Source organism: Limanda limanda, chromosome 17 (assembly GCF_963576545.1).
Source record: "Limanda limanda chromosome 17, fLimLim1.1, whole genome shotgun sequence".
NCBI classification, from domain to species: domain Eukaryota; kingdom Metazoa; phylum Chordata; class Actinopteri; order Pleuronectiformes; family Pleuronectidae; genus Limanda; species Limanda limanda.
The window spans coordinates 13,070,158-13,091,409 of NC_083652.1; the positions used below are offsets into that span (position 1 = coordinate 13,070,158).

At 46.8% G+C, this 21,252-nt stretch overlaps 2 protein-coding genes across 2 annotated transcripts; one reads left to right on the forward strand and one right to left on the reverse strand.

Moving 5' to 3' along the window:
* Window positions 1–2,782: 2,782 nt before the first annotated feature.
* Window positions 2,783–17,119, forward strand: evplb (envoplakin b). The gene is made up of 22 exons (XM_061090540.1): window positions 2,783–2,823; window positions 5,870–5,969; window positions 6,081–6,235; window positions 6,328–6,451; window positions 6,539–6,670; window positions 6,760–6,801; window positions 6,927–7,088; window positions 7,340–7,447; window positions 7,532–7,627; window positions 7,716–7,826; window positions 9,049–9,195; window positions 9,290–9,444; window positions 9,534–9,631; window positions 9,875–10,047; window positions 10,167–10,345; window positions 10,621–10,759; window positions 10,863–11,056; window positions 11,148–11,298; window positions 11,397–11,480; window positions 11,957–12,094; window positions 13,177–13,269; window positions 13,384–17,119. Exons 1-22 carry the CDS (start codon window positions 2,783–2,785, stop codon window positions 16,879–16,881), a joined length of 6,120 nt encoding a protein of 2,039 aa, XP_060946523.1. The 3' UTR covers window positions 16,882–17,119.
* A 2,731-nt stretch (window positions 17,120–19,850) lies between these two features.
* LOC133023547 (serotonin N-acetyltransferase-like) lies at window positions 19,851–20,941 on the reverse strand. The gene is made up of 3 exons (XM_061090612.1): window positions 20,788–20,941; window positions 20,312–20,466; window positions 19,851–20,219 (listed from the first exon to the last, which is right to left on the reverse strand). The coding sequence occupies exons 1-3, from the start codon at window positions 20,939–20,941 to the stop codon at window positions 19,851–19,853; spliced, it is 678 nt and encodes a 225-aa protein (XP_060946595.1).
* Between the last annotated feature and the right edge of the window lie 311 nt (window positions 20,942–21,252).

A 21,252-nucleotide genomic window follows, 5' to 3' on the forward strand; every position in this document is an offset into this window, starting at 1 on the left:
GAACCTGAGCACTACCTGCTCAGTCCAGCAGGTGTCATGTTTATCAAACATACCATCTCTGACATCTTGTTCATATGAAAGTGTTACACTAACGTCTCAATATATGAAGTAGATCAGATCTGCTCAGTAACTTGTTCTCAGTCTCGTGCCTCCACATGCTGGAGAGGATGAGTTGTCATAGTCATCCTCCCACATATAAACCTTTAATGACTCATCGCTTAAAGAATCATGTCTCAGTTACAATAAATCCATATTTAGCTTCCTGTAAAGTGGGACTGTCCACCTTGTGTTAGGAGATCAAACTTTCCATCTTGGAAAAATAGTATTAGAAACATGCTGATCAGGTATTACAGGGTTCACTTCTGGTTTGAAGTATCACTAAGAATATGGGGATTTAAACTTAACAATCCATCATGATGTCAAACACTAGCTCTCAATTACTTTGAGGGTCAACTATTAACACTAAGAATACACAAATTCTTATTTAGAATTATAACTTTCTATCAAGATACTTCATTAGGAAAAAGCAGGTGTTACATGAGATTCACAGTTAAAGTAAACTATTAGTTGCTTAACTAATTGGCATAAGCCCGACTGGGCCCCAACATGTTAGGGACTCACCTCCAGGTGTCTGAATATATAAGCCAAAATCCTTGTTTATACTAAGGGAAACAACTCAGGGTATGACTCATCATATGAACATTATTTGCAGTTGCTTGCATCTGCTAGTTATCCCTGACAGTAAAACAAAATATATAAGAATTAAAATCAGGCTTAGAAGCAACACTTTGTTCCTGGCCCCTGCACCTTCAGGGGTCTTTAGCCCTCGTGCTGTTAGATACACGTCTTTCATTATTAGGTTGAATAGAGTAGGAGGATCTCAGGCTCTACACCTGCTCCACCTCCACCCTGTGTACGATGACAGACGGGTCCTGCTGATTACAGATGAGAGCTGCAGGGGAACAGTAAGCGTGGGCGCGGCCGATGCAAACTGCTTTCTACATATTTACAGAGCAGCGCCGTGGAAGTATGCGTGGAACGTTCTCTGTGTAAATACTCCAGAGCGATCTACATTTCAGGCTTTTGAAAGAATTGTTTCTTTCTCCCTTGCCTGACACCTGAGCCACACCCTGCTGCTGATGGCACCATTTTGACAGGTACAGTAGGAAGTGTGTGATTACATGGACAGTGGATGTACTTACAAGTTAATCTTCATTCTTTTTATATTTCACAACTCTACCTGCACTCAAACATTCTGGTTCTGTACAATTCAACGTGTTCCTTTGTCAAACTGCAGAACCACAACATGTTATCAGACGTGCACCTGCCGGGGTTATCTCACACTTATTGCACAACATGGAGTTTAAACAGGGGCAGGACACAACAACGCAAACACGTTGACGAGTTTAACTGCAACACGTCCACGAGCAGCTGAGAGGAGCCGTTGCTTCGGGAGACGATTCTCAGCCAGTGGCTCTGAGCAACACAAACACAAACACTTCACATCACAGCAGCTATTAGCACCGCTGGGAGCAAAGGTCAAGGCCGAGTGAGGAGGTTCATGCTTCCCTCACTTATCACCTGTCACTCACTCTTTCCCTCATGTCAACCCTCCCTCAGCCTGCAGGTATGCGGGTGTGTGGGTTTGAGGCGTAACTGCTCTGGGTGTGTGTCGGGAAACACCTACAGCAAGCATGAGACGGAGCAGCATGCTCGGCCTCTTTCTGCCCACTGAGGTGTTAAAAGAAGCTGCGTTGTCGCCCCCCCCCCCCACGCCAACTACACTTCAGTAAGAATAGAGCACATGAGGGTTTTGTCCTAACACAAACCTTCACACCCTCTCATGGAACACTGAGCACTGCACAGTCGATCACTATCGGCTTTTGTGTGGCAGCAGGTGAGGTTTGCATTCCTCTCGCAGACCTTCACTCCTCCAGGAGCCACAGAGGCGACTGCTCAGGGTGTGAAGGTCTGATTACGACTGGGATTAATCATCTGTCTCACACTGGCTGCACCAGTTATGAGGTTTCAGCTGGATCATAATATGCCAACAATTAGTGAGACACTGATGATTTCACTGGCTTTAATCCTAAAACAACCATCTTAATATACAATAACATTTAGATTTCTCCCCCTTGTCTGTTTTCGTTCCTGCTTCCCAGACAGAGCTTTGATTTCAGGTGTTTTATACAGACACATAAGTGACACACAACACATGAAATCCTTGAAAGACATTCGGTGTCATGTTGAAATGATCATGTGATGATCTCTGACTTGATTTCCAGCCACGAGACAAGTTCTGCTACATTCCTACACTCGGAAAACACTGAATGCTTTTATAATGTTTTGTGCGGCATGCAACTGATAACACAGCTTCACAGGTTATTCAAATACAATCAGATTTCAAAGAACACTGATGAGAAAGTTCAGCCAAACACATCAAAATGTCACATCGGACTCTTTTCTTTCAGGGGTCACGACCTGTACCCGGATCCAACCCCACATTACAGAGCTGGAGTTCATCCAGGGAGGACGATCCACTGGAATATCGAGTCAGAGCGAGAGGACGTGAGTGGAACAGGTCCGCCCGGTCTGCTCCTCCAGCGTGTCAGCGACACACCTGCTGGTTCTGGGAGGAGCTGAGGCAGGTGGACGTTCCTTAACTTGACTGGGAGGAGAGTCACTGGGAGCAGTGAGAGGAGGAGAGAGTGAGAGAGTGAGTGAGAGAGCGAGAGGAAAAGAAATACAACTCGGATCACAGGGACGAGCCTGGACGCTCAGGATGTCGAAGCCTAAGGAAACCACACAAGTGAAGATCAGCAAGTGAGTTTGGGACAGCTTCCTGTGTGTTTGTGTGTCTGTCTGTGTGTGTGTGTCAGGTTTCCTCGTCTTAAATTACTCTCTCTTGTCTCACACTCGGTTGTTTTCACGCTCCAGGGCTGAATCTGCTTCATGCGGGTACTTATCTCCCGGGTCATGTTTGCACAGGACCGGCTGCTTCAACCCCCCCCCCTCCTCTCACAGAAACAATGCACCTCAGGTGTCACATGAAAGCAACAATGCTCCTCCAGTGAGAAAGAATCTGTATTTAACACAGATTTCTGACTCTCACTCATTCTTTGGAGAGGCGGAGGAGCTGGAGAATGAATGAACCTCCCTCCAGTTTCCTCTTGTTGACTCACTGATGCCACCTCACCTGCCGACCTGCCTCAACCACATTGCATTCATTTGTATCTTTGTCCAAGGGGTGTTTTCACGGAATTGCACCGACACCCATTCGGCCACTGATGTGACTCATTGAGCCGACAGGTCAACACTGTGCCTTTACATCTGTGATGCACTGTAACACACAGTGGGTTGTGTGTGTGTCCGCTGTCATTGATCTTGTTTTATGAAGTGTCACAAGGTCATAAAAGTGTCCTGTCCTGAGATGTTCTGCAACCTCAGCCCTCCTCCTCTTCTTCCTCTCCTTCCTCTCGGTATGACTAAGTGGCTGCATGCTGTGGAACACCAGTTCTCCTCCTCCTCCTCTTCTTCCTCTTCCTCCTCTCGGTATGACTAAGTGGCTGCATGCTGTGGAACATCAGTTCTCCTTCTCCCTGGGCGCGTCACGAAACCAGAGTCCTGAGATTGTGACTGAGTGATCTGTCACTCAGTCAGGTAGTGAAGGAAGGAGGGAGTGGCAGGGCAGGGTCCTGCAGCTTTGTGTGTGTGTCCTCATCGGTGCTGTGACTTGAGCTGGAATGGAAGGGGGGGGGGCGGTTTGTGTTGAACCTCTGCAGCATACAGATAAGAGCCTGTGGTGGAGGCAGTACTCAGATCCTTTAATTAAGTAGAAGTATTACTTCCCACAGTAACTATACTCTTTTACAAGTAGAAGCCCACAGTCAAAATGAGGCTGAAGTACGAAAGTACAATCAGGGAAAAGTATTTAAGTTCTCAAGGCAGAAACATTTTATCATTAGATTATTACACTTTCATTAATGTGTTGGCAATATTTTAGTGTTAATGACTTTTAACTATTTTATATATATATAAAAATTAAAAAAAATATATGATGAATTAGGAGCATTATCAAACTCAAAGATTCTCTGGAATCGGACTCATTCATTGATCGACCGGTTGGTTCAGCTTTATTTATTTGTATTGTTGTATTGGTTTAAACTGTAGATTTGACTCAGCACACATTTCAAATGACAAATAGTAAAACACAGTGCACGAGAGGCAGAAAACCCAGAGGAATTACTTTGAAGCCTTCACCTAAATATTGTTAAAATCTTACATTATTAAACAATACAAAGTTAAGATGCAGAAACATATGAGTGGGTTAAGTTACAATAACATGGAGATTCATAGTTAGTGCACAAAAAACACAAAGAGCTCTTTACTGTGAAATAACTGCTGCTAAATGTGTTAACAACATTTCTTAGAATAGAAAAAAATGAAATATTACACTGACAGAAGTTTTCGTAAAGTTAATCCTGACTGAGTTGTTGAGAAAGCTCTAAAAGAAGAACCTTTACTTCATCAGTCTGGGTTTAATGGCCGAGGGACTGGACCTGAAAGACTCTCAGACTGTGAGACACAAGATTCTCTGGTCTGATGAGACCGAGGCTGAACTATTTGTCCTCAAGTTGGGTCTGGACATCAGGACTGAATGGAACAAAGCACAGAGTCCATGGCCAAAGGTTCACTTCCCTACACAATAATAACTCTGTGTGGTTCCAGCCAGAACCGGGACTTGAACCCAGTGGAACATCTCTGGGGAGAACAGTGTGTGCTACCTGAGCGGCAAAAAAAAAACAAATGTACAAAGCTTGTTGAGCCACACTGAAGGAGACTAGAGGCTGAAATCTCTGAGTAAAGGATCTGAACACTTGTGTCAATGCGATGTGTCAGATTTTAATCTCTCGCTGTGACCTTTTTCAGATTGATGGAGGAGAAAAGACTGTTTTTGTATTTATTCTCACCACACGGCGTCAACATGGTTATAAAGTAAAGAACCCTGGGATGTGTTTCAAAACTCAAGTTAAAGTTCTGATGCAATAAAGAAGTCAGTGCAGGAAGTGACCCACCCTTCCACCTGCTATCAGCTGTAATGGCTGATTGCATCTTGATAAGAGCTGGATTCCTCTCAGCAGGAATGTTTGTGTCACATTCTTGGCGGCGACACTCCCCCGTCGACTATGTGTCCCTCGGGTCTGGATCAGGGTGTGTCAGATGAATAGTTGGCTCTCAGATCACATCGCCCGGGTTTGACAGAACAAACAGTCAGAGAACACAAACAGGTCGGCAGAGAGACGAGGAAACCGAGTCTGTGTCTGAGGGTTTAATCTTCACGTCTGAAACTTTGAATTTACTGTCACGTCTTTCCTTGTGTGTCCAAATGTCTCAGGTCAAGAGACACAAAATCTGTGTTTTATTATAAATATCATCACAACCACAGTGAAAGTAACTCAAGTACTGTAACTTAAAGGTTTTTAACATGAAAATGTACATGTGATGCTACTTGATGCTTCTGTCGGTCAACAACACACAGACACATACTGTCCTGTTTACTCCAGGACATTTATTTGACATGTTTTGCTACTTGTTGCTTTGAATATTAAGATTGTTCATAGCTTCTAAAATAAGACTAAACAACCCAATAGGATATGAACTATTTAGAATTCAAATTCTACACTCTGCCATCCAACACTTTTCTTAATTTCTGCAGAAGTATCCTTCTATTCTTGTGCTTGGAAAGAAATTAAGAGCTAAACACTAGAAATAGATTTGCACAACATTTCCAACCGTTTATTGAGGAATTTGTTTTGTGAAAGTTTCTGTGCAAAGTTAAATGTTCGACCTTCGTCTCTTTGTCTCTCAGGACTCAGGCCAACGACCTGGCTGTGCTGATCTCTCGCATGCAGCAGAATGCAGACCAGGTGGAGAAGAACATCCTACGATCAGAGGAGCATCTGGCTTTGGTGAGAGTCACAATCAGAAGAAGTTTACGTATAGTCATTTGTGTTTGTGCATGGAGCTGATCCCAGGTGAAAGGGTTTCATCAGTGTTCTCTTGCTCCTGCTGCTCCTCAGGACGCGGAGCATGAACGGAAGCACCAGCAGCTCCGTCACCAGAAGGAAAATGCTGAGGACCTGACGCAGGCCGAGAAGCTGCTGAAGGAGCTCTTCATGGACGTGGACAGAGCCAAGAAGCTGCAGCACCCACAGGTCCACGAGATAGAGAGAGAGTGAGTTTCTTTGAGCCGAGACTTTGACTCCCACGTTGTTCTCCACACGTCCACTCAGATCCCACTGAACCTCCTGATCCTCCTGTTTTCAGTGTGAAGAATCTGCACGAGCGCTGGGCCAAGGATTGCACCAACTACCGGGAGCTGTACGACCAGAAGCAGGACTTGGACCTGGAACAGAAGATCGGCTGGGGTCCTGTGCTGGACGACAAGCTGGTCAGTGGACGCAACATCAGACACGAGAAGATCTGAGCCTGATCGTGTCAGGGCGTAAAGAGTTTTCTGCTGTGTCATGTTTTACAGAAACAGCTGAAGTCAGGCCCATATGGCCCCAAACTGTCTGATGTGGAGAAGCAGATTGCTGAACACAACATCCTGAACCAGGAGATCGAAGCCTACGGCGTCCAGCTGCAGCCCGGCACCACCAACTCAAAGGTAACACAACAACATGCGTGTGCGTGTGCGTGCACTCTGCAGAACAACACGCAGGATCACTCACGTTTCTTCTTCTCCTCTGGTTTCAGGAGCAGTACGCCGCCCTCAAAGAGAAATATGCCAAAGTTCTCGTGAGTTCTTTTCCTCACTTGTTGACTCGAAGGCTTAAATGTGTCTGCAGCAGATCATTTGAGTTCATGCTCGTGTGTGCACATGCAGGTGTGTGTATCTGACGTGCATCTTGTGTGTTTTACAGGAGAAATCCCAGCAGAGGCGCAGCCACCTGTCCTCTCTGTACGACTACATGCAGAGCTGCAGCAAGGAGCTGGTCTACCTGTCCGGGCAGCAGGAGAGGATCCTGCAGAGGGACTGGAGCGACCGCATGGTGGACCCCCGGGGGGTCCGCACCGAGTACGAGGTGAGGGGCCCGAGTGCTGCACAGATGGTGGTGATTCCCTCTGAATGGAGAGATGTAGACCAGAGGAACATTTAAACTTTGTTTGAACAGTGCGTCTTCAGGCGTAATCATCTTGGTCCCAGCAGCGCCAGCGAGGGATCAAACTGGTGAAACCAGTAGAGCACAGAGCAACTGCTCAGCTACTAAAATGTATTTGAATACTTTAAACACTTTGTCATGTTTCCTTCTTCCCTCTTTATGCTTTTGCATAGAAATTCAAAAGCAGTGGGCTGCTGGCTCATGAGAGTGAGATCAACGAGCTGCACGACGTGGGAGATGGTCTGGTTGAAGTGAATCATCCTGGAACCCCGACCATCAAGGTGAGCAGGTCACACAGGAGCTTCATCACCACAGTGCAACACCAGCATCTGTTAAACTGAACTGAAGTCGTTTGTTTTCTTCAGGCTCACAGAGAAGCTGTGCAGAGCGAGTGGCAATCCTTCCTCAACCTGTGCCTGGCGCAGGAAACACACCTGGACAACATCGAAGACTACAAGAAGGTACAGGACCTCCCCCGTCCCCGTCCCCCCCCGCCTTCGACTCCGACAACTTTCCTCTGCTAAATCCTTTCCATCCTGTCGGTTGCAGTTCCAGCTGGATGCAGAGACGCTTTCCGAGTCCCTGGAGAGACTCAACTCCAACATGGACCCGAAGGCTCTGACCGGGAAGAGCAACCATGAAATCCTGCTCGCACTGGAGGTACAGCGAGGTTTCACAGCGTCAGGGTTTCTGTGGGAAGGGGCGAGTCTCCAAGGGGTCGGCACATTGTGTTTTTACAGCAGCTGGAGGCAGAGAAAATATATTATTACTGGTTCTAATGAGGCAGGGGTTGTTGGTGTGGTGGCCTCAAAGCAAGAAAGTTCCTGGTTCGAACTCCAGCTCGCCCCAAAACCCTCAAAGGATAAGCAGTATAGATAATGGATGGATGGTGGGGGTCAGGGGTCAGATGTTCATTGTGAAGATTCAGGTTTTGTTCAGACGTTCCACAGTGAATTGAAGTCAATGCTAAGTCCTCATAAGGAGAACTGAGCAAACCTGTGTGTGAAAAGTGACCTGTTCAGTTCAACTAGTTTTTATAACAACAATCAGGCTCCTCCCCCTCGTGTTGACACACACTGTTTGTTCAGTTTCAGCAGTTTTATGGACGACTTGTCTGAAAAGCAGGTTTTGTCATTCTGACTTTTTTCAGGGTGAGTTTGTATAAAAAGTTTAAGAAATGGTTTAAGGAATAAACCTCAAGTTGGAGTTACAAACAAAAGTTAAAGGTTTCTTCAGTGTAGACATAGTAATTATAAAAGAGAGAGAGAGAGACTATAATTAAGTCTCTTAATCACAGCCTCATGCTCACCTCATCATTAATGAACTATGTGGCACTTTTATAAGCGAATGCTCAGATGCAGCAGCAGGTTTACATCCACGTATCTGGAATACACACCCCTGTGAAACTCCACAACCATTAAACCCACACCTGTATGTCGGCCCAGGGTCTACGCCACCTCTCACCCAGTATCAGCTGGGATTGGCTCCAGCAAAGTGGTAAAGATAAGGGATGGATAAACAAGCAGCTCCACGTGTCCCGACCCTGAAGAGCCAGGGACGCTCCTTTGTGTGTTATGAAGTCTTAAACATATGAATGATCTTGATTTGTTAGGGCTTTGTGTGTGGTGGGGGGGCACAGTTCAGACCTGGTATCTGGACTTTATGTAAGATCAGCAGAAGCACTTCAACCTTCTCAGATAACAATATCTGCCTGTGTTGCTCTAAATGGTAAATATACTGTGTTAATGTACTTTTTAATCTTCCTGCACAACCATCAGTGGTAACTTAGTTTTCAGCATCTTGACTAGAGTAGCCAGGGATTGAACCACCGACCTGCTGGTTAGTGGACGGCCCTCTCATTCTAATTCCCTGGTACCTTCAGGGAGACGACCCAGCGGTGAAGAGGAACGAGCAGCGCCTGGCGTCCCTCAGGGAGACCAGCGGCAAAGTTTGGCCCCTGAAGCTTCGACGCACCGTGCCCACCAAACCCACGTCGGTGGTGTCGCTGTGTGACTGGGCCGACGAGGAGGTACGAGAGGATCATTCACACACGGCCACTTGTGTCCTTCAAACATTTTCCCTCTCATCATCTCCTTGTTGTTGTCTTCTCTGTTGTGTTTCAGGACACCGTGCATCGTGGGGACCAGCTCATCCTGAAGTCCAACTCGGATAACAAGGACTGGAAGCTGCAGACGAGCAGCGGACGCATCAAGACGCTTCCTGGGGCGTGTTTCATGATCCCACCGCCCGACGCCGAGTCCCTGGAGAAATTCAACAGGTAAAAACTGTGGAAATTCAACTTAACTTAACAAATTAATAATCCTGTGACTGACGAGTGTGTGTGTGTGTGTCTGTTTGTGTGCTCAGTCTGGACAAAGCACTGACGGACCTGAAGACTCGTAGATCTGGACTAATGGGCTCTCTGAGGACTCAAACTGTGGAGGTGATTCGCCCTGTGAAGGCTGGTGAGAGGAAACACACACACACACACACACACACACACACACACACACACACACACACACACACACACACACACACACACAGACACACAACCTTAACATATCCTCAAAACCTGTCTTCCCCTTAAAATGTATTAATTTGTGTTATGAGGATTTGCTTTTGTCCCCACAACATGAGTGATACCTGGAACACACTCGTCCTTTCCCGAATTTTCCGCTGTAGAATTGTTTGTTCCTCGTCCTCAGCCGCCGTGCAAAGTGCTCCAGAAAGTCCCAAAGCTGCTCAGCTCGCCGGTGACTTAGACCGGATCAACAAAGACCTGGACGAGCTGAAAAAGGAAATCCTGAGCCGCCTGAGGGCCCCGCTCGACAACCGCAGCCCCACACAAGACCTGGCAAACAGGCTGCAGGAGCATGAGGTGAACACCGACAACATTACACTCACATCGCCTAGGTTACATAATCATATTCACTCTCTGAATATTCGTCTTCAGCAGGTTCAGACGTGTCAGTGACATCTTCTCGCTTTGCCTTTCAGAAATCCTCTCTGAGCCTCAGGAAGCTGGAGTCGGAGAAGTCGAGGGTCCAGAGAGAGATGGAGCCGGTGCTGGCCACGAAACCCCTGGGACCCAAAGCCTCCACCCTGCCCATTAAATTCACTGCTGTCAATAATAAGATCGACGACATCAACACCCTGATGCGTCTTTATGAGAAAAAGTAAGATCAGTGTAAAAGTAGAACTCAGTAGAGGGTGTACCTCCCATTTTACTTCAATCAATTCTCTGAATTTCACACACTTAGAAATTAGTTCACTTATTCTTTAATCAAGATTCAGGAATCATTCCCTGAGAGTCTGTGAAAATGTCAAAAAAGTGATGAATAATTCCTGGAATTAATTAATTAAATGGGTTCTTCCAAGACCTGTAACACATCCTTGAAATGTGTTTTTCAGATTGAATACGTTTTATTTATTATCTCTCTGCTTTCCCCAGAGCTTCAGCCTCCATGTTCCTGGAAAAACAAATACAGAAGGGGGAGGACTCTGTTTCCGGGTTCGAGGACCAGCTCGCTAAAGATGGCGTCCTTATGGATCAACCTAACGTCCTCCCGAGTCGCCAGAAGCAGCTGCAGGTACGAGCTGAGAAACATCTAAGTCATGGACTCAGATCATTTAATGTTCCCATGTGTGTTTTTTAACTTCATATCTCTGCCTTCTCCTTATGTCGTCAAACAGGTTATACGTAATGATGTGGCCTTGAAGAAACCTGAGTTGAATCAATTAGGCAAAGACTTGGACCTGACGGAGCAGGCCTGCAACTCCCTGCAGAAGAGTTTCAACGAATACTGTCCCGACATCCACCGGCAGGAGAACGAGGTGAAACGCCTGAAGAACCGTTACACGAATGTCAGTAACCAGCTCCAAGACAGGTGAGGGGGGGGACAGATTCGTTGCCTGTATGGTTTCTTAATTATTTATTTATCTTTCCTGACGAGTGTTTGATCTCTGTTTGTTCTTCAGGTCCGCTCTCCTGCAGGAGGCAAACAACAAAAACCAAAATTTCGAGAACGCCTGCAAGTCGCTGGACTTCTTCCTGGTTAATTTGCCCAATAACGCAATCAAACCCACGGACGACGTGAAGCAGATAACAGCCAAGCAGAACTCTCAGAAGGTGAGTGGTCGTATTTAAATCAACACGCCTCCAACTTCTATAAACCCACTCAAACACACAAAAAGTGACGTATTAAACCTCTTTGTTCCCTTGTTCAGAAAGTGATGGAGGACATCAAGAAGAAATCCGGGGATGTGGATCGAGTCAAGGATCTTTCTTTCGATCTGCAGAACGTCTTAAATGTGAGTGTAACCTCGTGCGATCATTACTTTGGAGTTTATCTGCAGATTAGTTACGTTTTGATCGATCAAAGCTCAAGATCGAGGTCGACATCTTCCACGATGTCTTCTCATATAACGTAGCTGCAGTTCAAAAGAAGAGGAAGTTTTAATGCACCTTTGGATTTTGTGGTTACAGTTAGCTTTCCGATTGAGTTGCAGCGTGATACTCAAGGATTTGACTTTACCTCTTTGAAAACAAGTTTGTCAACAAAGCAAATTGAATTCTAGGAAAGGTGGGGGCGGAAGGATCCGCCTGTTGCAGCCTTCGTTTCTCAATGAATGGAAAGACGCATTTGTCAGTGGCATTTAAAGGATCATTAAAACATGATACCTGAGCTTTGCCTGATTTGAGTGTAAACGTTACACAGGGAATCACGCCTCTGATGCTTTTCATTCACCATTTGCAATCACATAATGTAAAACATGTTTCCTTTCAGGAGTACGAGATGAGGTCAAACACTTACCGTAGCACTCTCAATGATGAAGATGATGATGACGAAGAGGACGATGAAGATGATGAACCGGTTGCTAAGAAACGTCCAATTTCCACTAAGGCTCGAGCTGTGCAGAGAAAGGTGAGGTGGTGGACAAGTCCCTTCGGATGAAGCTTAAGGCCAATTTATGCCTCTCCGTTTTTTTCTATTACGGACAGATAAGACCGCCCTATCCGTCGTGAAACGCCCTCTCCGAGGGCTTCGGACAGCTTTTCGTACACGTCTGATTTTTCTAACTGTCCGTCTTCATGTTGGAGACCCGACGGACCGCTCTTGGCTGTGATTGGTCCGCGAACGACATAATTTCCGTATGACGTCATTTCCGTATTTCCGGACCTCAAACTTCCTGTTTACTTCCTGTTTACTTCCATGTAGTATCAAACCCAAACACAACTATGATTCTACGATTAATGTGACGTGTGTGTTAAGCCAGCGGAGTTGTCCGGCTGACGGTGGCTCGTTAGATCACTGAGGGCATGTGTGCACGGTCACAGACGGTTAGAACGAGCTTTCAAAACGGCGCTAGCAGGCTAGGCTAGCGGGCTAGGCTAGCCACCATGCTAACTGCGGTGGTAACAGTGCAAGAACCCGCCGTCACGACTTTAATTCCACTTCTATCATGACACTGTTTCTATAATACCGTCAGGTTAGAAGCAAACACTGGATAGTAGTAGTTAATGTCGGGAGTCCCTGCTGACTGTGTGTGGAAGCTGGGGGGGAGCTAGGTCCGTGTAGCTTCTAGCTACATGTAGCCTCAAGCAGATTCAAGCTGTGGAATCAGAAACACAGTTCGGAAACAAGACCGGGGAACCGCTGCGCTAAGAAACGATTACATCAGCATTTTGACACGCTGAGTGTCACTTTATTTAGTTCTGTTAGTTGCCATGGTTCAGTGTGCGGGAGGCCAGCTAACATGTAAACAGAGACACGTGGACTTCTTCTTCCCAAATGGGGTAGGCTTCTCTGAGCTCGTCTTCCGTTGCGCCACCTATGGGTTTGGCGGTGAATTTTTTCCGGACGTAGACTGACGGAGAAGTAAAAATCAAAAAGACTCATTGCCCGCCGCTGAGACCTCTCCGAGAAACGGACTCGTAGTAGTATATAAGAGCCTTTAGGTCAACAATTAGCTTCTCAACTAATTTTGTCTTGTGCTTTCTCTAAAGGAAAAAGATCTCCTGAACCGTTTCTCTGAGGTGTCGGCAGAGAACAACGAGCGACTCAACCAGCTGGGGATGGCGAAGAGCATAAAAGCCAGGGTATGATGAAGCTGGAGTAAACATATCAACAACAGCCATGACACAGTACAATCATATGATGATCCACGCAAACACTTCACAGTCAGTGACCTTCTCTTTCCCTTGTTCTTTCAGAATGAAGAGAAAGTCAGTCAGGTCGTCAGCAGTCAGCAGTTCCAGCTACAGAGCGACAGGAAGGACCTGAAGGAAAGCGACATCCTGAAAAAGGAGCTCAGTGAGGAGATGGCTCGTCGCGCACATGCGGAAAAAGACCTGGAAATGTACCGCCTGAGGTTTGTGTCACTGAGGAGCAGGAGAGGAGTGGAGAGGCTGGAGGAGAAGGAGGTGGTGCAGTACTATCGTGAGCCCAAACTGGAGATGGAACTAGAATCCCTGAAGAAGCGCATCCAGGAGGAAACGTTTAAGAGATCAAGTACCTACACAGATATCGAATTCATGAACGAGAGGGTTATCAGTCTGGAAAGCCAGCTGATGAAGATCGAACCTAGACTAGTGACCAAGGTAGTGACTGAATACGAGAGAGACCCGCAGCTTGATAAAGAGGCAACCAAGATCAGAGAGGAGATGCAGAGGATAAAAATGGAGGTCCAAACAAGAGATACCGAAAGAGTTTCGATGAAAACCGAGCACACACTTCTGTCTCAGCAGCAACAGAAATTCAGGGAGACAATCGTCAAGAAGGAGGTCGTGAGGCTTGAAAAGGATCCGGAGATGCTGAGATCCGTTTACATATTCCAGAATGATATTGCGGAGGAGGAATCTCGGTGCAAGTCGCTAAACGATAACATTTTTAGCACGAGGAGCCAAATCAACACACTGGAGAGGGTCATTCCCACCATCCAGCCAAAGATAGTCACGAAGGTAGTGAAGCAAGTCAAGCAAGACCCCGAAATGCTGGAGGAGTCGAAGAAAATACGAACAGCATTAGGAGAGGAGAAAGATGAGAATACGATCTTGATGAAGGACTTGACAACCCTTCAGCTGCGCTACGGGGAATTGGACAGGCTCAAGCAGAAGGTCGAGGTCAAAGAGATCATCAATGAGATCTACAGAGTCGATCCTGAGACGGAAGTAGAACTGGTGCGTCTCAGGAAAGAGCTGCAGGACTCTGGCAGAAACCGCACCAATACGGAAATAGAAATCACCACGGTGACGACCGCTCTAACTGCTCAGCGTGCTCAGAAACCCAAAGTGGAGTACAAGGAGGTGACCCAAGAGGTGATCAAGGAAGAGAAAAGCCCAGAGGTTGTGAGGGAATTGCAAAGGCTCGGCAAGCAAGTCTCCCGTCTGCAACTCAACTGCACCACAACCCTGGAGCTGCTAACCCGCCTACGCAGAGAGAGAGATGAGCTGAAAGTGGAAAAATCCAAAGTGGAGACGAAACTGGTGAATAAAGAGGTCATCAAGTATGAGGATGATCCTCTTTTGGAGAAAGAGGCTGACAGACTTCGGAGGAATGTTAGAGAAGAGATTCAGCAGCGTCGCAGTGTGGAGGAGTGTCTCTTTGACCTGCAGAACCAATATATTACTCTGGAAAGGCAGAAGCCAGAGGAGAAGATCCTAATGACGGAGGTGGTGCGTCTTCAGAAGGACCCCAAGCAGATCCTGGAACACGAAAGGTTGAACAAGAACCTGGATGATGAGTTGAAAGCTCGTAGGAAGCTTGAGTTAGAAGTCAGACAGCTCAGAGCCCTGGTTCAGGACAAGGAGAATTCTCTGGCTCAGATGGATGATCGTCAGAGGAAGATTCAAGTGGAGTCTGAGCTCAGGCAGATCCGATCTCGCATTCTTGAGCTGGAAAACGCTCCGGCGCCCATTGAGGAAAAGATCATCATCGAGGAGGTGCTGAAAGTGGAGAGGGATCCAAAGCTGGAAAAGCTCACTGATGGTATTCGTGTTGACATGGAGACAGAGGGCAACAACATCAGCCGCCTGGAGAGAGAAGTACGCAACCTGAGGGTCAAACTGGAACTCCTGCATAAGGAAAAGTCAATCGAGAAGGTTATTTACAGAGAAGTTGTGCGTGTAGAGAAAGACCCAGTGCTGGAGGCCGAGAGGGATCATCTCAGAGATCTGGTCACCCAGCAGAGAAATCTCAGACGGGACCAGGAAGATAATGTTCAGAACATCAACATCAAATTTGTTAATATACAGACGTCAACTTCTGTGACCTCCTCCGAGGAGAAGTCTCTCATCGGCAACAGAGATGGTCTCCAGAGGGAGAGAGAGGATCTTCTCAGGCAGCTCAAAATGCTGGAGGCTCAGAAACAGACCATCAGCATCACCTTCCAGCAGCAAACCAAACTGATCAGTGAGAAAACCCAGTACGCACGGCAAAGGAGTATCAAGTCATCCTCTGAGGTACAACGGCTGGAGAGAGAGATCCTCAACGAAAAGGACTTGATACACGAGAGGGAGCAGGTCATCCTCGATCTGCTGAGTAAAGTCAAGAACGAGGATCAGAGTGAAACTCACACCAGAGAAACAAACCTCTCCACGAAGATCACCATCCTGGATCCAGAAACCGGCAAAGACATGTCTCCCTATGACGCCTACGTGCAGGGGCTGATTGATCGCAAGCAGTACATCCACCTGGCGGAGTTAGAGTGCGACTGGGAGGAAATCACCTCATCTGGTCCAGATGGGGACACGACAATCTTGCAGGATCGAAAGAGCGGGAAGCAGTACTCAGTCAAAGACGCTCTGCGGGACGGGCGCTTGACCACCTACGAACTCGCCCGCTTCAAGGAACGGAAAATGCCCATTTCCGAGTTTGCACTCCTCGTAGCGGGGGAAACCAGAACGCCTGTCCTTCCTCCGATAATACCCCCCCCGAGATCACCCACTAAAGCTGCTCCAGCCTCTCCCTTGAGCACCATGCCAAGCTCTCTGCGGACCTCCTACACCAGCCTCAACAGTCACCTCAGTGGCAGTTCCAACAACCTCTCTGCTTCTCTTCCCGTCGCCTCCGTAGGCGATGAATATTTTCCAATCTCTGGTATTTTTGACACCACCTCTCAGAGCCGCATGTCTGTGAGGAGTGCTCTCACCCGCAAACTCATAGATGTGGATACTGCTCTGAAGTTGCTCGAGGCTCAGGCAGCCTCTGGAGGAATTGTCGATCTCACCAAAAAGGACAAGTTGTCCGTCCACAAGGCAGTTGAACACGGTCTCATTGACCAGGGTCACCTGTATAAGCTTCTGAATGCCCAGAAAGCCTTCACTGGAGTGGAGGATCCTGTGACTAAAGTCCGTCTCGCAGTAGGACCGGCAGCGCAGAAAGGCTACATCCCCAAAGAGAATGCTAGGAGGTACATGGAGGCGCAGTACCTGACCGGCGGGCTGGTGGATCCCAGCAGAGCAGGTCGCCTCACTGTCAAAGAAGCTCTCGCTAACAAAATAATTGACAGCAAAACTGCGGCTGAGCTGGAGGACGAGGCTTCCCACACGAAAGAGCTGATGAACCCCCTCACTAAACAGAAGATGACGTACAAGCAGGCGATGGATCTGTGCCGGAGAGACGTCAGCACCGGGCTCCTGCTGCTTCCTGCCGCCTCCACCGACGCCGACAACACTCCGTCATACTCAGGCTACAAATTCAACCGATTTTAGACGTGCAGCTTGATTGAGATGTTACACAACCACTGTTGCTAGAGGCCGAACATCAAAACATGTACTTGTGAAGAAATAGATGAAACATTTAAAATTGTCTCACACTTTTGAAAACAAAAATAACATTTAATTTTTGGTGGATCTGATAGTTTTTCTTCTTCCTGTGTTGGATATTCTGTAAAAATGGGGAAAATGTTTTATATGTTTTTTTGTTTCGTTTTCTCAGCTTTGTCAAACTAACTCCTCAGCAAGTTCTTATTAAACTCCACAAAGTTGACACCCATGCTTTTCTCTTCTTATTTCAAATATTTGCTCACTATCCCTATTTACTTATTCAGTGCAAATCACTTATGTAAATTCTGCACAGCGGCTCAGGGTGGGTGATCCCTGACTGTTCCTCTAGCGCCACCATCAGGTTGACTTCAGTGGTTTTAAGTCAAACAGCTCAACATTTGTTTCAAGGGTTCCCATTCATATCACATTCATTCTTCCAGACGAATTATAATGCATAACTTCCCATTTGTCATTACTTTAATTTGTCCACGTGACGAAATACTAGTTACAGTTATTGTTGTTTATATAAACTTTACATCGACTTCCTCCTTTGGACGGTGAGTCACCTGCATGTCTCTAACACTGTACCTCATGTCAACAAAGCTGTTCGATGCTCGTAAACCCCGACGAGTCCAATGCTTGGAAATGATGGATTAAGGAAACAGATTAAATATGACTCACGCACCAGTGTGCTAAGTTTAAGAAGGTCACACTCCTGTGTCTGCATGGACGAGGCACATGTCCAACAAACGACCACATGGACGTTGAAAAAACCACTAAACAACTGTAATAACAAAAATATGATCATTTAAAATCAAAGACAAGTGAAAGACATAAGAAACAGTTGAATAATAATGCTGAATTATAAAAATGATGGCATCAGGACCAGTTTAATCTGGCTCCTTATGTTTATGTGTGTTAATTGTCCCTGATCGTCTTTATGTTTGAAACTCATTTACTTCATCGTGTTGAGAACTCCCTGACAGAAGTGTTATCATAACTGCTGGCTAAATAGAGTATAAATAAATAAGTAACATAGTTAAATGTCCTGAGGAAACCAAGGTGATCGCAGTCGGGTCATTGTCTGAAACATCCCACCTGACCCTCACAGCGGGGGGGTGACAGTGAAGGATGTTGATGTGGGGACTTGCTGCCTCTCAGATGGGAGGATTCTGACAGATTACCCAGTGACGGAGAGGACTTTAGGGGATTACTGCACATGAGCCTGTCTGGAGGCTGAAGTGGCCGAACCCTGCGTCTGGAGGAGGGAGAAGGAAGAAGGATGTTCTCTGGTTTCATCTCACACAAAGGTGGTGTTATGCTATTAATGTGGAGGCCAAAGTGAAGGTGAGGATGCTGAACAGCCTGGAAAACCACCAGTAAAACATTTGCACAGGTCACAGAAACACAAACAGCTCCTCTGACTGGACCGGTGACGTACGTGATAATTGTCAGCTCCTCTTTGTCTCGCTGGATATTATTATTGTCATTATGCCGACGGTTGAAACCTTTTTCACAATGAGCACGTGCATTTCCTCTCTCCATGAATGATGATGACAAGGCCTCCTGTGCACCTGCTCTGCAATCATGTCAACAACTGGTGGTTAAAGCGCCGCTGGTCAGTGGCCCCGCCCCCGTTTCCTCCCTCTTCAAACGACAACATCAGCAGCAGGGACCATATTTCACTGATTTAAGAGAAAAGCAATGATTCGGACTTTATCGCTCTTATTGAAAATGTATATATAAACAAGTAGAAGTTGTGTTTACACCTTGATAACAAACAAAAAACCCATAACCCTAACCCCAACTCAAACCCCGGCCAATTTCTTCTATTTATTGTTCTCTTTATTGTTTTGTGTAATTTTTCAATTCAGTTTTATCCTCATTTGTTTCATCCTGTTGTTCATCTGTCAATTTGAAATGTTCTATAAAACTGTTTAAATCCAGAATGTGTCGATTTTATGTCAGTGCCGAAATATTCATAACGATTTGATTAAGACACAGATTCGTAGAAACAACATATTGAAAAAAACCTGAAATGATATTTTCATTACGTTTGATTTCTACGTATTCTGGAATCAGACTTTAAGCTCCGGTGCTCATCACGTCCTGATCGGAGTCCTGGGTTATTTTTGAGGTGCCACCTGATAAATGACCTGTTTGACCTTCAGAGGAGCCGGAGCTGCTCAATCTGGCTCGTTAGTGGATTAGACACTCGAGTATGTGTCATGGATTAAAGCTCCAGTCAAGAGCGTGAGGCGCCGGCTGATCTGTGGAGACCCCACCACAGAAAGGCCTCTTTTAACAAACTATTCAGAAGGATGTGCAGTAGCTATGTGATTGGACAAACAGGTGAAATGTCGGAGGGAGGACAAATCAGACACATTCATTGATTTAAAAAAACAGTAGAAAACCTTTTATTGAAATGCTGATACTGGAACAGACACAAACTTAGAAAAATAATTCACAAAACACAAACTAAAACCTGGGACTGGTTTGAGAACGAGGTCAAACTGACGACTGGATCCTTCTCTAAGTACAACAGCTAAAGCTCTAATCGAGCTGGAGGAGCCGCAGTCGAGCTAAAGCCTCCTGACGTCAGTCCACAAAGGTGCTAAGCAGGACACGGCTTTACTAAACAAATCCACATGTCCATCACAAACAGTGGAGCTCCTGTAAGTTCAACACACAACTCTCACAGAACAGAGTCTAACAATGTCACATTTACATTACACATCACATCATTATCATGGTTATTACACAGAAAGAGAATCTCACACTAGACAAACCGATGAGCCTCAGGTTAGAGGACAAAAGAGTCCGACAGAAAAGAGAGAGCAGAACCGAAGACACCCTCACACACACAGGTTTCACATCACTGGTTTCACTGGTTTGAAACCATCAGCAGCAGCTGGTCATACACCATCCTGCTCATCAGTCTTTGTCAGGGGCAGAGTCAGGGGGTGATGGGGGAAGCGGATTGCTTCGCTGTTGCGGCGCATGTAGGCGTGGCCGCTGATCGGGTACAGCATCTCCGTGAAGGTGAGGGTCCCCACGGTGATGGCGCAGCGGCCCAGCACCTTGAAGCCGGACTTGCGGTAGAAGGGCACCAGGTCGTCCTCGCACATCAGCACAGCCCGGCGCACGCTGGGCAGGCAGCGCAGGTACTGCAGGTAGCGCCACAGCAGGATGGGACCTTTGCCCTGCTGCCGGAAGGTGCGGTGGACGGCCAGGATGTGGATGTGCACGGTGGAGCCGCGGGGCTTGTGCAGGGTCAGCGCGTCCTGGAGCAGAGAGGTCAGAGGTCAGTGGGTGGAGTGGATGAGGGTTTTGTATTGTACTGTTGAGAGGTAGAGGACAAGCAAGGGGGTCTTACTGTGGTGAGTCTGTCCTGGTCCCACAGGGAGCCGATGATAAACGCCACCAGCCGGCCCTCCTCGATCCAGCCCATGGACAGCTCGGGACACAGAGTGAGGAAGTGACGCACCTCGTCCAGGTGGAGGGGACAATCCCCGGACACTGAGATGAACGCTGAGAGAGAGAGAGGGAGAGGAAGAAAGGGAGAGAGAGGGAGATTGGCCCGTGCGCAAAAATGGTTTGGCACAACTTTTACGCACAGCCGAGGCAGCGCCAATCCCTCAATAAATAAGTGACTGAACGCAGAATTTAAATTCAACACATTCTAACTTACAAGTTCATGCAAAGAACAAATCTGTAAATGACTAAATTAAGTTAAATAAACAGATTTGTATTCGCGTGTCGTGGTTTTTACGCACCGCGCTCCATCGCTGTTACACGGTAGAAACATCAGATTTGCGGGTTTAGAGACCAGGACAGAGATTCCTCACTCACCTTCTCGCTCGATCTCAAACACGCTGATGGCATCTTGCGTGTTCAGGGGTCGGAACTCGCTGGCGGGGAGCGTGTGTCTCCTCTGGATCCCGGGGGACACGGAGGGTAGCGCCTGCATTGGTTTGATGAAAAGCTGCGCGCCCACAACAGACATCACAACGAGTTTCTCCCTCTCAAAATCAAACCCTCTGTTTGTCCTGGTGTGTGTGGCTCCGCGGGGGGTCTCCTCCGTCAGGCCCTGCGCGGACAACAGGACCGAATGAGTCCGTATTTATAGGAAAACTCTCCTCACTGTGATTCACCAGCTCATTTGCATTTGAATATTGGATGTGAGTGAATGAAAGAAGGTCACATGTGTGTCCTGCAATTTCCCCAAACCTGCAATTAACTGTGTCCATTGTCTGGTTCGGTTATTTGTCTCTAGACACGGTTGACAAATGGTTTTTCATCCTTTTTAAAACAGAC